This window comes from Rhodnius prolixus, unplaced genomic scaffold, assembly GCF_049639745.1.
Source record: "Rhodnius prolixus isolate KJV_2025 unplaced genomic scaffold, Rpr scaffold_2, whole genome shotgun sequence".
Taxonomy (NCBI): Eukaryota; Metazoa; Arthropoda; class Insecta; order Hemiptera; family Reduviidae; genus Rhodnius; species Rhodnius prolixus.
In genome coordinates, this window is record NW_027411592.1 from 27,753,984 (window position 1) to 27,766,938 (window position 12,955).

The 12,955-nt window shown below is 32.8% G+C and overlaps 2 protein-coding genes across 7 annotated transcripts in view; one reads left to right on the forward strand and one right to left on the reverse strand.

Annotated features, from left to right (window-relative positions):
• Window positions 1-12,955, forward strand: part of LOC141449361 (beta-1,3-galactosyltransferase 1-like) — a 32,529-nt gene that overhangs the window by 18,603 nt on the left and 971 nt on the right. The window contains exons 6-7 of one of the 6 annotated variants that reach the window (XR_012455477.1): window positions 9,134-9,310; window positions 11,885-12,195. Coding sequence is in view for 2 of the 6 variants with exons in the window: in XM_074118741.1 (XP_073974842.1) it covers window positions 5,610-5,680 (71 nt within the window). In the remaining 4 variants the exon portion in view is untranslated. Of the gene's footprint in view, window positions 1-5,609; window positions 7,977-9,133; window positions 9,311-11,884; window positions 12,196-12,955 lie in introns of those variants that run through there. The other 5 variants (XR_012455478.1, XR_012455480.1, XR_012455479.1 and 2 more) reach the window with 5 other exon arrangements.
• Window positions 1,380-10,986, reverse strand: Hydr2 (abhydrolase domain-containing protein 2). The gene is made up of 7 exons (XM_074118738.1): window positions 10,472-10,986; window positions 10,232-10,401; window positions 5,036-5,203; window positions 4,686-4,872; window positions 4,417-4,611; window positions 4,185-4,339; window positions 1,380-1,731 (listed from the first exon to the last, which is right to left on the reverse strand). Exons 1-7 carry the CDS (start codon window positions 10,624-10,626, stop codon window positions 1,568-1,570), a joined length of 1,194 nt encoding a protein of 397 aa, XP_073974839.1. The 5' UTR covers window positions 10,627-10,986; the 3' UTR covers window positions 1,380-1,567.

The window sequence follows — 12,955 nt, forward strand, 5'->3', positions numbered from 1 at the left end:
AATCCGGAGTCAGACAGTCAACAGTGCATTGAAAAGAAGACTGAGTCTGACGGAAATGGCCCCAGATGTCATTGAGTCTTAAATGATAGTTAGATGCATCACTTACTACTTTTGTTGTTTGCCAAAGTTAAAGTAAGTTTTTAACCATCTGTACCCTTTGTATAAAAAAGTATTTCAAGAAGTATTTTTTAGAGTCCGCTGTACACAAAAATATTTTTTAATCATTGTTAGCAATTTCGCAAAAAGTTCAAATTCAATGTTTGGTTTAGTGACACTGATGGACTCGAACAAAAGTCTTTTGGAAAAATAGCCCACTGAACGTGAACTTTTGTTTTTGTTTATGATTTTATTTAAACATGGAACACTAATTTCAACTACGTAAATTAGTAATCTGAAACATTTTCTGAGGAAAATGATGCATTTTGAGAAAGGATTTTCTCTCAAGAGTAATTCTAATGTACCGAACAACAACCTCCCACCTATATAATTGTTAGGGATTAAAAATAAAAGTAAAAACCAACTTAAAAGAAATAAATCGATCAGAAGTGCCTTCTTCATTAATTTATATTGTGTAAACGGTTTCTTTAAATTTTTACTTTCCACTACATACAATATGTAGATCTCTACTTTTGATTTAATTTTTTTTTCATGATTAAGCGGAGTTCTTAGAAAGAAGAGAAGTAACTCCCCCCCCCTAAATTGTTAATGAACCGTGTGCGTCAAAACGCCCGTATAATAGTCAAATTTCTGGTTGGAAAAATTTCAGTTCACCAGAAAAGAGGCAATAATTTGTAATTTTATTTTCTAAGCAGCCGCTAAAAGATTTCGTTTGAGCTTTGACATAATTAATACCTTAGTTTAAAATGTTTTCTCATGGAATATTAATTATAGTGGGTTTCAGGGAATGCTCTGACGTCACTTTGCTTAAAAAAGTTTACTGCAGTAAAGATATCTTTCTTTTAGCACAAACAAATTTTAAGTAACTAGTGATTATAATTACATGATTTGCGGTAAAAGAAATTTGGGCGAGTGTTTTCACTGGACTTTTTAAATTAATTATTTACTTTAAGTAATGTTCTGACATATTAATAATTACCTCAATATATTTGGAATAAATACCATCTAAAAGGACTTTTGTTTAAAAATAAAAATTCTTTTGATAAAAGAAGGTTTTATCAATGACAAAATTTATAGCGTTAATTTTTATTGTTCTTAGGAATGTTCGTTCGTTGGGTTAAAAAGTTTTTACAAAATTAGTATTTTAACATAAAAATAAGTCAGTAGCATTCAATAGAATTTCTTTTCTAAATTTATCACAAACAAAGACTGATAATATATATCCTACTTATAATTTATAATAAAAAATATATTTACATACGTAGATGTATAAAAATAATCTTTTATTTGAAGCAACAACAGTAATAAAAAGTTAGTGGAAAATATACGCATTTTCTTAATTTTTTTTTCTTCTTTTTTTTTTGTGTGTGTTATAAGGAATGCGATTGTAACGTTATGTAAAGCTTTTTTGTTTTATTTTTAAGACACATCAAAATCTTATCTTTCAGAACTATAATTCTTTCTTCTTGGAATGCAGTTTGACAAAAGATTCAATTATTTCAATAAGTGTATTGTCCAACCAAGTAGTAGTATTTGGATAAAATATTCCTCCCTCATAAAATCCAAGATGACCTCCATGTGTAACTTCTATGTATGCAACTTTATTATAGCTATCTGAAAAATAATTAAAAAATATATTTACAAATTATATATATATATATATATTTTCTTAATAAAATCGTTTAATTTTTTACTAGCAGTTTTCATTGGAAATACGATAAAAGTACCATAACGTGGTTAGTTGAAATTTGGCGAGTGTGAAAAAGTGTTGGAAAGAAGTAAATTGCAGAAAGTTAGTTTTAATATTTGTTTTATGGCACCTACAGTAACTAAGCAGTTAGAAGCGAGAATCGTAAAGCAAAATTGTTTTGTCGTACCGGGTTGATGATACCCGTTCTAACATACTTCCTGCATTATGTATGTAGGTAAATCTGAGAAACTAATAATAACTGCTATTCAACTCCGCCCACAAACCTAATTTGGTTTGGATGGAGCTTCAATAATTTTCATTAAACTGTACAAAGGAAACCCAGAGGCTGATTAATGAGGGTAAAAACGAATTTCGGAATGTAAACGTTCTTGAAAGACGGTAAACGTCACTCTGGTGTCATGCGGTAAGATTTTAATAATCATAAGAATAATACCACTGGGCAAAACCTGAGGAAAATCGACTGACCTGAAGTGTGTCTTCATTGAAGTGCACAAGGTCAATCAAATCTTTTGGCTGATTCTAATATTGAGGCGATGTGTGAACCGTCTTAACGAGTAACAACAGGGATCTGGCTAGTCAGTGTATCTCCCCCAACGACTTCGTTTTTACCTTATCCCGTTTCCCATTCCCCTTTCTTCCTTATTTAGTGTAGCTTTCGCCTACACAATGCTTGTATCTGCCGATGGAACTTGGATTTGGCCTCCGCCTGCTGGAACTTCGCTTGCGATGTTGGGGTCTATGGAAACTACCTTGGGCGAATTCCTCTCCCTGATAACGAACTTAGAAAAGGTTTGTCCGACGGTTTCTGGGATACCTGTATGGGAGTACTTTCTTCGAGCAAAGCAGGCTGGCTGGGGCTTCGGATAGCAAATTTCCCTTAACGCCATTTTCGATTTGAGAAAGGTTTATTGCATGGGCCTCTCAGAATCTGAACTCAGATAGAATCGTACCGGCAATGACCCCTAAAATTTGAGCATATGACTTTCAAGTGGATTTGACTGCCTTTGAAAATTGAAATGGTGACTACTTTTCTCCATTGGCAGGAATTTACTGAAATTCAACTCTTCATGGAGAAACAGGCAGTCTTCAAGGCCTTAAGATCTCCTAAGGAAGAAAGGCAAAGTAGAATGGGAGTGGAGCAAGGGATCCTAAAAGAACACCGATGGAATGGAGATCTCTCACTTCCGCTCGTCAAGCCCAGGAGGCTCTTGGGCTGACTAGAAGGACTCCACTTCTTTTAGCAGCTCCCAGAATCACTTGTTAGACTAGATATTAATCAGACACGCTATCCTAGCGTATCATTTATTTAATTACGGCCTTACCCAGTCGCCAGACAGTGCTATCTATCTTTCATGTGACTAATGAAACTAAGTCCGCTTCTTTTGCAGAGGTGTTGCGCTTATTTTAGAACCAGATCTCTTTTAGAGATTTCTCTGTTCCCAAAATGTTTCGTAAAATCCACTCGGTTTATACAAATCATTGGGAGGCATGATCGCCATGTCACCTAATGTACTAATGCAAATAGCACTTCCAATAAGTATTCAGTAATTTACAATTATCCAGTATTTTTCGGCTGGAAAATGTTTCGCTGCGGTACTTTCTTTGAAGATAAGGAGTGGGCGGAGAATAACAGGCATGCATTCCCTGCGTTCCTTCCCAAACGAAAGCCATCCATTTGTGCAATCTAATCTAAGTGACTAAACTGAATAATTTTTACACAGTTTCTGGAGATAAAATTTTAATAATTTCTGAGATTTTACTTAATAATTCAAAGTATAACTTGTATTACAAGATGAATGATTTTATTATTGAATTTAACAATTAATTACCAGGGCTAAAAGTCCCTAATCGCCGTGGTTCTTAGAGAAAAGTTGAATAACTAAAAAAATATCCAATTAGTGAAGTTTCATTTTTGTTTGGCAAATGAAAAAAAAAAAATCTATTTTTCTAAGAGGTCTTCACGCAAAATTACAGATTCAGGGGTTTTGGAGTAAGGTGGGCAGAATAAAATGCAGGCAAGTCCGGGAATCCAACCAATACCAATAAATCATTTCAGCTTAGAAATCCCTCGCCTCTAACAGCTCGACTATCGCGGTACATTAGTTTTTAACTTTTGAGTTGAATCCTCGTTGAAACACTGAAGTAAGAACATTCGCAAACAAATTATTTTGTTTTTTCAGGTAAACTCAAATATTTATTGCCGAAGATTCTTTTTTGGAAATATACACGTCCACAAAACAAACTTTTCTTTTTTTTAAAAAAAATAAGTGCACACTGAAACCACCACAGTTGTGGGATCGCCTATAACGTTATTTTTTTATTAAGAAGAAGAAATAATCTACACGAAAAACCTTACTTGCAAACTGCCTTATAGGTGGAAGTAGACTTTCATGTATAAGAGGATCATCTGTTGTATTTATAAAAATCATTGGTTCCTGAATTCCTTTTAAATAGTTTATGCTACTACTCCAATTATACATTTCTGATAAATTTTTGAAATTATAAACTTTCCTTAAAAACAAAAACAAAAATCCAGAAAAAAAAACAAGAGATAAGGCATATTTATGGACACTGAATTAAATATTTACCTTGTGTAGGCGTCATCTAATTCGGGTAGAGTTGCAGCTGATATGACTTCTTTTTCAATAATATTATGTTTTTTTTTAACGTTCTCAGACATTAAAATATTACGATGTCTAAGAATAATTGACTTCATTGCTTCTGTCATAGCATATAAATAAATTCTTCTAAAGTTCTGCCACTGTAACAACCACTTCGTTCCCCTAGATTAAATAAACGTAATTTATTATTAATGAATCATCTATATTTTCCAATAATAGACCATGTTCAACCAGACCTTATAATATCGTAGCCCTGGCAAATAGACACACCCCCTATGATACTGGCAGACTTCTTGATGCCATGCTCTCCCAAGTATTTTGTAACTATATTGCCACCCATACTGTAGCCAATACACACTAATTTCGTGGTTGGATATCTAACGTTAATGTTATTTATCATCTCATTTAAATCTTCTGTGTGCCCTAGAAAGATAAGGTATATTAATAAATAATTTAAAAATGAAAATCGATTCATTGAATACAAAATGTCATGTTTTTTTCTCATCTAATGAAAGTAAGTTGTTATTAGAGGTTGATAGATCGTTGATGATTAAGATAAATTTATCAAAATAATAACATTATTTACCATAAGTAAAAATTCTAGAAGCAGTTAGTGGCACTGAAATAAGTGCACCGATATGATTTAAAACTGCACATCTGTAGCCGTGATATTGTGCATAGTGTACAAAAGTTCGTACATAAACACTTTCCGATGTGTTGCATATTCCTGGCACAATGATGATTGTTATATCACCTGTGGAAGTGTAAATTTCATTACATTATTTGAAAGTAATTTTTTTTTTTTACATACTATACTATAAATCTCAATGCAACGTTTTAATTAAAAGACCTGGCCTGGAATCAAGTTTAATAACGCAGTACACCTCAGTTTTGCGGTCCTCGACTCCAATCGGTCGGCTATACTGACTTCAACATTAAATTAAATGAACATAAATCTGAAAGATCCCCTTAAAAGTATCTTCACCCTTTTCTAAGAGAAAATCTAACGATAGCCGACCGGTACCGGAACCATCGCGGACTGAAACAGAGCATTAACACTATCTAATACTTCTCTACTAAAACACTATACAACTAAACACACCACTCTAAGCACCGAACACTTAGCGACGTCACCTGCAGTTACAATTGTGTTGTTCTAGGAAGGTATAAGCCTGTTGTTTGCATCACTCAAGTTATCCTTATCACATTGAAGCCACGAAGAAGAAAGTAATGAAAGAGAGTCACTGTTACCTCGAGGCACTCGTGGAGAAGAGAGAAGTGAATGCCTGCGCTATTCCTCAACCCAATTGAATTTTTGAAAAAATAGGGCAGGGTTTTTTTCCACCAATATATTGATAATTTACAGTAGCAGTGAATACCAATATGTCGTTTTTTTTTCCAGCCCTAATAAACAATAATGGTTATTGTTCAAACAAGGCCACAAACACAATAAATAAAACCTTCTAAATTGATTTTTGAGGTATATGTATTATTTATTGAATCGTAATGGTGAAGATGATGTTGCACAAAGTTGAAGAGAAGATGAGAAAAAGCTGAATGTCAACCGAAATAAGATGTTGGTCTTGAGCTAGATGAGTTAAGAGGTGATGATCACTGAATGAACATAATGTTAAGAACAATTATAGCCCTTAGGATTATCATTAATTTATTATAAAAATAAATAAACATAGGTCCACATTACTAGATAATATCCAGCATGTATAAAAAGTTTATATAAATAAACTTGAATAACCTCTCAAGAAAAAAAAACGTTCGATTTTACTTTGAATGATTTTATGATAAACATGAATTTAATCTAGCAATGAATAAATGTAATTAAAATTAATTAAAAATTGAATAAGATCCAAATTCTAATTGGTACAGGATTTTTGTGGCATTGTTACAGATTTCGTGCCACTAGCTCTAAAGAACCATATGTTTACCCTCTATTTTAGTAAGTTACTCTTGTATTAAGAATTATAGAATTATATTAATTATTATAGAAGTATGTGTTAATTCCATCTCTGAAATTTGTTCCGATTAAGCTTTCACACAGAAATGAATTATTTGACTCAAAGATCGCAAAGAATATATTGTTTTCTATACCATGGTCATGGATATAATTTAATGTACTTTTGAGAGAAAATGTATAAATGAGTTACAATGATTAATACTAGTAATATTTAATACACTCAGTAAAAAAAGTCTCTGAACAACCATCGAATTGAACTATTAAGTGCAATCAATATAAATATAATAATGGCTCAGCCGATGCCAAAACATAACTTTTTTATTTAACAACAACATAAGCATTTTAGAGGCAATAAATTAATCCAAAACTGTTAATTGGCATTGTAATAATTTGGAAACCACTAGATCGCTAACAATAATGTTTCTAAACACCTTTATATTGCAAACTAGAAAACCTTTGGAATTGATGGTTTGTTTATATTATACACTAATACCTTGATCTGATTATGTTTCACTCATTTAGTTTGATATTAGCCTTCAGTATGGAAGTTCACTGCCCCACGCGAGGAGCTATAATTAATTTACATAAAAAAAAGGCAAATCTGTTCGCGAGATATTAAAAATCTTTGAGAAACCACCAGGGATGATTCATTACATAATTGCTCTGTACAGAGAGCTTGACACAGTCAACAACAGACCTCATTCTGGTGACCCAGAAAAGTTGAACCGCAACCAAAAGCTTACAGTTCTCAAGGAAATTTATAGCAACCCATCAACAAGTGCTCCAGAAATAGTAGGAACTCTTCAACGGGACTATAATGTTTCAGTTACGCCCCCAAACAGTTCGAAATACTTTTAAAAAATATAAATTGCATGGTCGCCTAGAAAGAAGCTGTAAGTAATATACGCTTACTAATATACATCAGTAAGAAGTACCAGGAAAAACGCCTTTAATTTGCAAAGAAATATTTGAACAAGCCTGAATATTTTTGGCAGAAAGTTATTTTCACGGATGAGAACAAGTTCAACGAATGAGAGTCAGATGGAAAAATGTGTGGCATAAGCCTGGGGAACATTTAAAACAAAAAAACATGTTGCTGACAGTTAAACATGGAGGTGGTGGTGTGCTTGTATGGGGTTATATGAGCCAGGCAATTTACATATTACAGAAGAAATCATGGATCAAAATGTTTACATAGACATTCTGACAAAACATTTAATGCCAAGCGTAATTAAATTCTAGAAAGCACTTTCGTTTCCAACAAAATAATGATCCTAAACATTTGGAGAGAAAAATTCAAGAGTAGCTGCTTTTTAACGCTCCTAGACAATTCTGGACTCCACCTCAATCACCTGATTTGAACCAAATTGAACATTTATCGGTCCATATTGGAAGGAACATGAAAAAATCAACTGAAAGAAGAACTTTTACGGGAGTGGTCTGATGCATCTCCGTCTGTGACAAAAACATTAGTGCAATGCATGAAAAATCTTTTGTTAGCAGCTACAAGGAATAAAGGCGGGCACACAAATTGCTGACGTTATGTTCTGTTAAAGTTTTGTTTAAAAAACCGGTGTTCGGAAACATTTTTTGCCTGACATATTAATTGTGAAGGCCATTGTTAAAGTTTTGTTTAAACAAATTTATTACAGCTCTTCTGCTGAACAATTATGTTAAATATAAAAGTTTGAAGTATCTAAAAGCCCACTTAACTTCAGTATTTATCCATGATTTATTTTAAAGATATCACATTAACTTTCCTAGAGGTTTTCGGCCACTTTTTTTTATTGAGTTTACATTAAAACTGTCCGTTAGGACATTTGTATAATGGTTGATCGTCAAAAACTGCATGAAAATAGTGTAACGTTGAAAAACACCCAACTTTGACATTTGTTTTCTCTTTTTCTATAAAAGATAAAATTCCCAAATTTCGTTATAATCCTCCTTTATAACTGCATTTTTTTTTTTTTTTTTGCAACAACCCAGATCTAATATATTACGAGAAAAAAGTGGCCGAAAATGAGCAAAAACGGCATTTTCAGAAAATATTCTTGTTACCTTTTTTGTAAACAACGTAGCGCCTAAACGCGTGATTTTCATGAATAAAGTGTCATTCGATTCGGAATTTTATGTAGATGTGCCTTTTGGGGGGTCTCGACGCTGTACTTCAAATGGGAGAGGAGTTAGCCCCATGTATGTGAGGCCCCCTCCAAATTAATTGATTATTACTAATAACTCTGAAAATCTTAGCTTGATTTTGATAAAATTTGGCAGGATGAAAGGATTGGGGCTCCTCTACGTGCCATTAAAGCGACGTTCTGCTCTTACACCTACTAAGGGGAAGTTTTGCTATCATTTAAAATTACCTTTTCGTGAACCAATTTTCTTCAATGAAGTGTTGTTTGGTTCAAAAAAGTGAAGTAGATTTGCATTTTTATAAGTCTCGACGATGTGAATCATTTGTAGAGGAGTTTGCCCCACGTAGGACAGGCCCTCTCTAAAACTAATCCTTCTACAACGCTTTTAATCAACCCTTATACTTAACTTTTAAAACTGTAAGTTTTTGTTAAGGAGATAAATATATAATTTTCAAAGAAAAGTATTAGTTTGCTGTAAATTCAGGTTTCTATTTCAAAATTGCAGCACAATCGGAGTAAAAAAAATTAAAATATTAAATATTAATAAAAATTTATTCAGTATTTGTGGCCAAAGTTTGCTTGTTGGCAGAGCCTGACAAACGGAATGTCAAGTTAACCCGAATTTCCACCTGCGGCTTCTATCTATGGACAAGTTTATAAAGGAATCCTTGCTGCGCAGGGTAATAGACTCGATTTATGCAGCTTAGAATGGTGCTATTGCTCCGAGGGCAGCCTGAAAGTAATTTGAAAGGTAACGAAAATTTGATAAGTTTAAAACCAGTAGTCTATACTTTTTTCTAGTTGCAACAAATAGATTATATAAGTGCTTGATAAATATTTTCTATAATACATATAAAAAAAATTTAATTCAAATATGAAGAAATATCAAACTGATGCGAGAGAAATACGTAAAAAGGGAACTTACAGATTTGGAATCAAAACTTACTTCGAAGAGTTTTAGTTTTCAGCAAAGTTCAAGCGAGAAGTATGTAGGATTAAAAATATTAGGAAGTGAAAATGAAGGCAATCAACAATTAAGCGAATTAACCTAGAGATTAGGTTGTCTATGAGCACAAAACTCGAAATTATGTAAACTGTACATAATTAAGTAGTTCAAATAGGCGAATCAAATTCACTATTCATACACTGAAATCTGAAGCGAAATTGAATACTGCAACAAATTTATTTGAAATAAACACATGCATATTATTTCAAATTTCTAAGAGGTAGGTTAAATTTTCGTTTCAGTATTACGACATTATCAAAATTAAAATGCTGAAATCGTCGTATCAGCATTTGTAATCTATAAATCAAATTATTTAGGCCTTTTTACAGCTTATGGAACCACACTAACAAGTTGAATATTCTGTGGTTCCTAATTATCACAATATCCTACTTTTCTAAACTTATACTTTTAAGCATCCTACTACTGAAACAAGCATCACTCATCCAATGATAATAAATGAAAAACTGACCATTATATATTTTTTTGTACAATAATACTTTCTGAAATTAGTATTGTCGAATAACGATTAAATCTCCTAAACAACAGAAGACGAAACCTGGAAATGAAAAATAACTGCAAGATGCTTAGTAATGGAAAAATTGATTAGTTGAATGTTGTGGTTATCCACTTCTGTTGTCTAACATTTATTCAAGGGTAAATACTTACATTTAAGTTTCCCCAGTGGTTGATATACATCGTAGGTGAGAGTGCTTCCATCACTTAGGTTTACTTCTACTCTCTCTCCAATTGGTAATGGACATTTGACTCTTCCAATAATACTATGTACAATTGTTTGTAAATGACCATTAAATCCCCACAACCTAGTTGGTATGTACCTGAAACGAGAAAAATACATATAAACAAGACAATTACATGTAAATAAATTTCCAGTAAAAATAAACTTACTCTTCTTTTAACGATGGGACCCATTTAATAAGATGTGCTAAAAAAACCGTGTCCTTGCAAGAAACTTTCGGTTTCTGTGGTTGTGTGGTTATATTCAGTACCCTAAGTATAATCCATAATAAAATACCTATTACTGCTAACAGTGCTGCAGTCATACCTTCAGATCGTTTAGAAAATGTTGGAAAAATGTGGTACTTCAATTCTAGCAACTCTACACGGGTTTTCAGAAAAAAATTGCATGATCTAAAAGATAATTACTGCAAGTCCATGATATCTGGTATTGATTGGTTATCACTCCTTATACAAAGTAAATAATGAATCATTTCTTATAAATGTCAATTTAATTAGTGCCAACAGCTAACGAATTATATGAATTAGGTGTTAAAAAGAAAGTTATGCTTATTATTTAAACAAAAAATCTTGCAGCAAAAATTGTTTATTCCTGTTATTTAAAATATAACCTTTTTTTTATATTTCTTCATTACACCAGGAATGACGCCTCGACTTAAGAATCTCACCTGTTCATTTATCATGTATCAATATGCTATTATGTATAAATATGCTATTTTAAGGAATTTACTTTGGTATAACTTGTTTTATCCTGGATACATAAATTGTGTACTCAATAATCTTATCAAAAATCGCAGCCTGCAAGATTTGGCAACACTGAAGATTTAAAAACGTTAAAACCTATTTATTAAGGTAGAATGAAATAACCTGGGAGAGGTGTTGGTTGAGTATTGGTGGGCAAATTCGTTCATTATTATGTTATTGTGACTAGACTCAGTCAAATAAACACTAAACAGACAGGACAGAAGGCACATCAACTCTATACATAACAATGTAAAAAATATTGCAATTGTCAATAGCTACGCCCAGAAGAGGAGGTCGAAAACTTGGTAAAAATTCCAAGTTCAACTTTTACTTGAAAATACTCACTTAAAAACACAAATAAATAAAACAATTTAACATTCAAAATTTCCGTTAATAAAAATGATTTTTGAAAGTTTAGAAGCTCCTCTGGGCTTCAGTTAAGAAAAGAATGCTTCAGAAAAGTTTTTTCACAGGGCACCGAACTCGCTGTTTGTGGACAATAAATATAAATGAAGATAGACTAATTTCCCCTGCTGAAATATATTTATCAAGTTCAGGAATGGATGCCATATCCCTCGAATTGGTAATTTAAGTTGTTATCGCCACGTCGTCGAAATCTTCCCACCGATTAAAATTGGTGCTTGTGAACCCTCACTACTTTACGGGATATCTTATACATGTTTTTCCTCAGTAGCTCTTAGTAACTCATTAGATATCTCTACAATTACTGGTGGCGAACCTGTTCTACTTTTTAAATGATAAAGAAATGTTATTTCTTTATTTTATTTTAACGCAGTTTTTCCTCTCTGTGAACGACAGAAGAGAAAGGCCGACTGAATGAGGACGAAAGGAACAGTGAACGAGAGACCTGTGATTATGGAACTAGTGGAACGAGTGACGTTGGAACCGGAGTACGAGTGAACGATGGTACTTGTGAAATAGTGGACCAAGTGAATAAGGGTCAGAGAAGGAAAGACCTTCAGTAGAACTGGTTCACCGGTCCTTTCGTCACGAACTATACACCTCTATTACTCATGTAGTGATTAGAGCACTGATTAAAGGAGTCTATTAAAAAAAATTATTTGAGAAATAATTTAGTTCAGTGGATTTTATGGTTAGCATGAATTTCGGTAATTATTTGGTTCACAATTTGTGATTATAATTTGAGATAAGATTTTTGATAATTTCCTCCAACATTATATGGTTTGAAATTTAAATTTAGGGCTTCAGCCATCACTTTAATCAAGCTACTGATTTGAGACCTCTCCAGTCCCAGATTCAAATAATTCTCTTCCAGGGACAGCCTCTTATATATATTATGGTAAATACCATTGGAGGCTCGTTGTTTATAAGTTTCAGGTTACATAATGAACAGACGGAATAGGTATTTATTGTATGATGTCCACCTTTCTAAACCATATTTTGATTACTCTATGACTGGAAACTCTTAATTAGCTAATTACTCTTAGTTGTCAATAACACAATTATACTATAGATAGTCCTTTGACACCCCAACCCACTTATATCTCTTTAAATATAATAGCCGGAGTTGTTTGCTCGCTGTGCATCCAAACTAATTACATGGTTGGTCCATTTTTCCAATATGTTTGGTATTGCATTTTTGACATAATTTAAATCATTGAAATAAATTAAATCACATTTACTTACAATAGAAAACCATAGACTTAGCTGGGAGAACCAATTTCTAGTTCATTGTTTTTTATCTAAATGTCAAATTTCCTCAATGCATTGAAACAATGCATCCTATCCTCTGCCATTGCCAAAATTTTAGTCCAAAAGGACAAAATTCTCTTTAAAATGAAGACACTTAATGGCAATCTACCCGTTTCTAATCTAACTATATAATCTGGTGAATTTTTAGGTCAGCAT

Bases quoted from the DNA above. Each gene is read 5' to 3' on its own strand.
- Hydr2 (XM_074118738.1), bottom strand. From the start codon at position 10,626: ATGACTGCAGCACTGTTAGCAGTAATAGGTATTTTATTATGGATTATA. The intron at 5,204-10,231 runs GTAAGTATTTAC...ACACTTCCACAG, and splicing joins ACCACTGGGGAAACTTAAAT to GTGATATAACAATCATCATT. The intron at 1,732-4,184 runs GTAAGGTTTTTC...ATTATTTTTCAG, and splicing joins ACCTATAAGGCAGTTTGCAA to ATAGCTATAATAAAGTTGCA.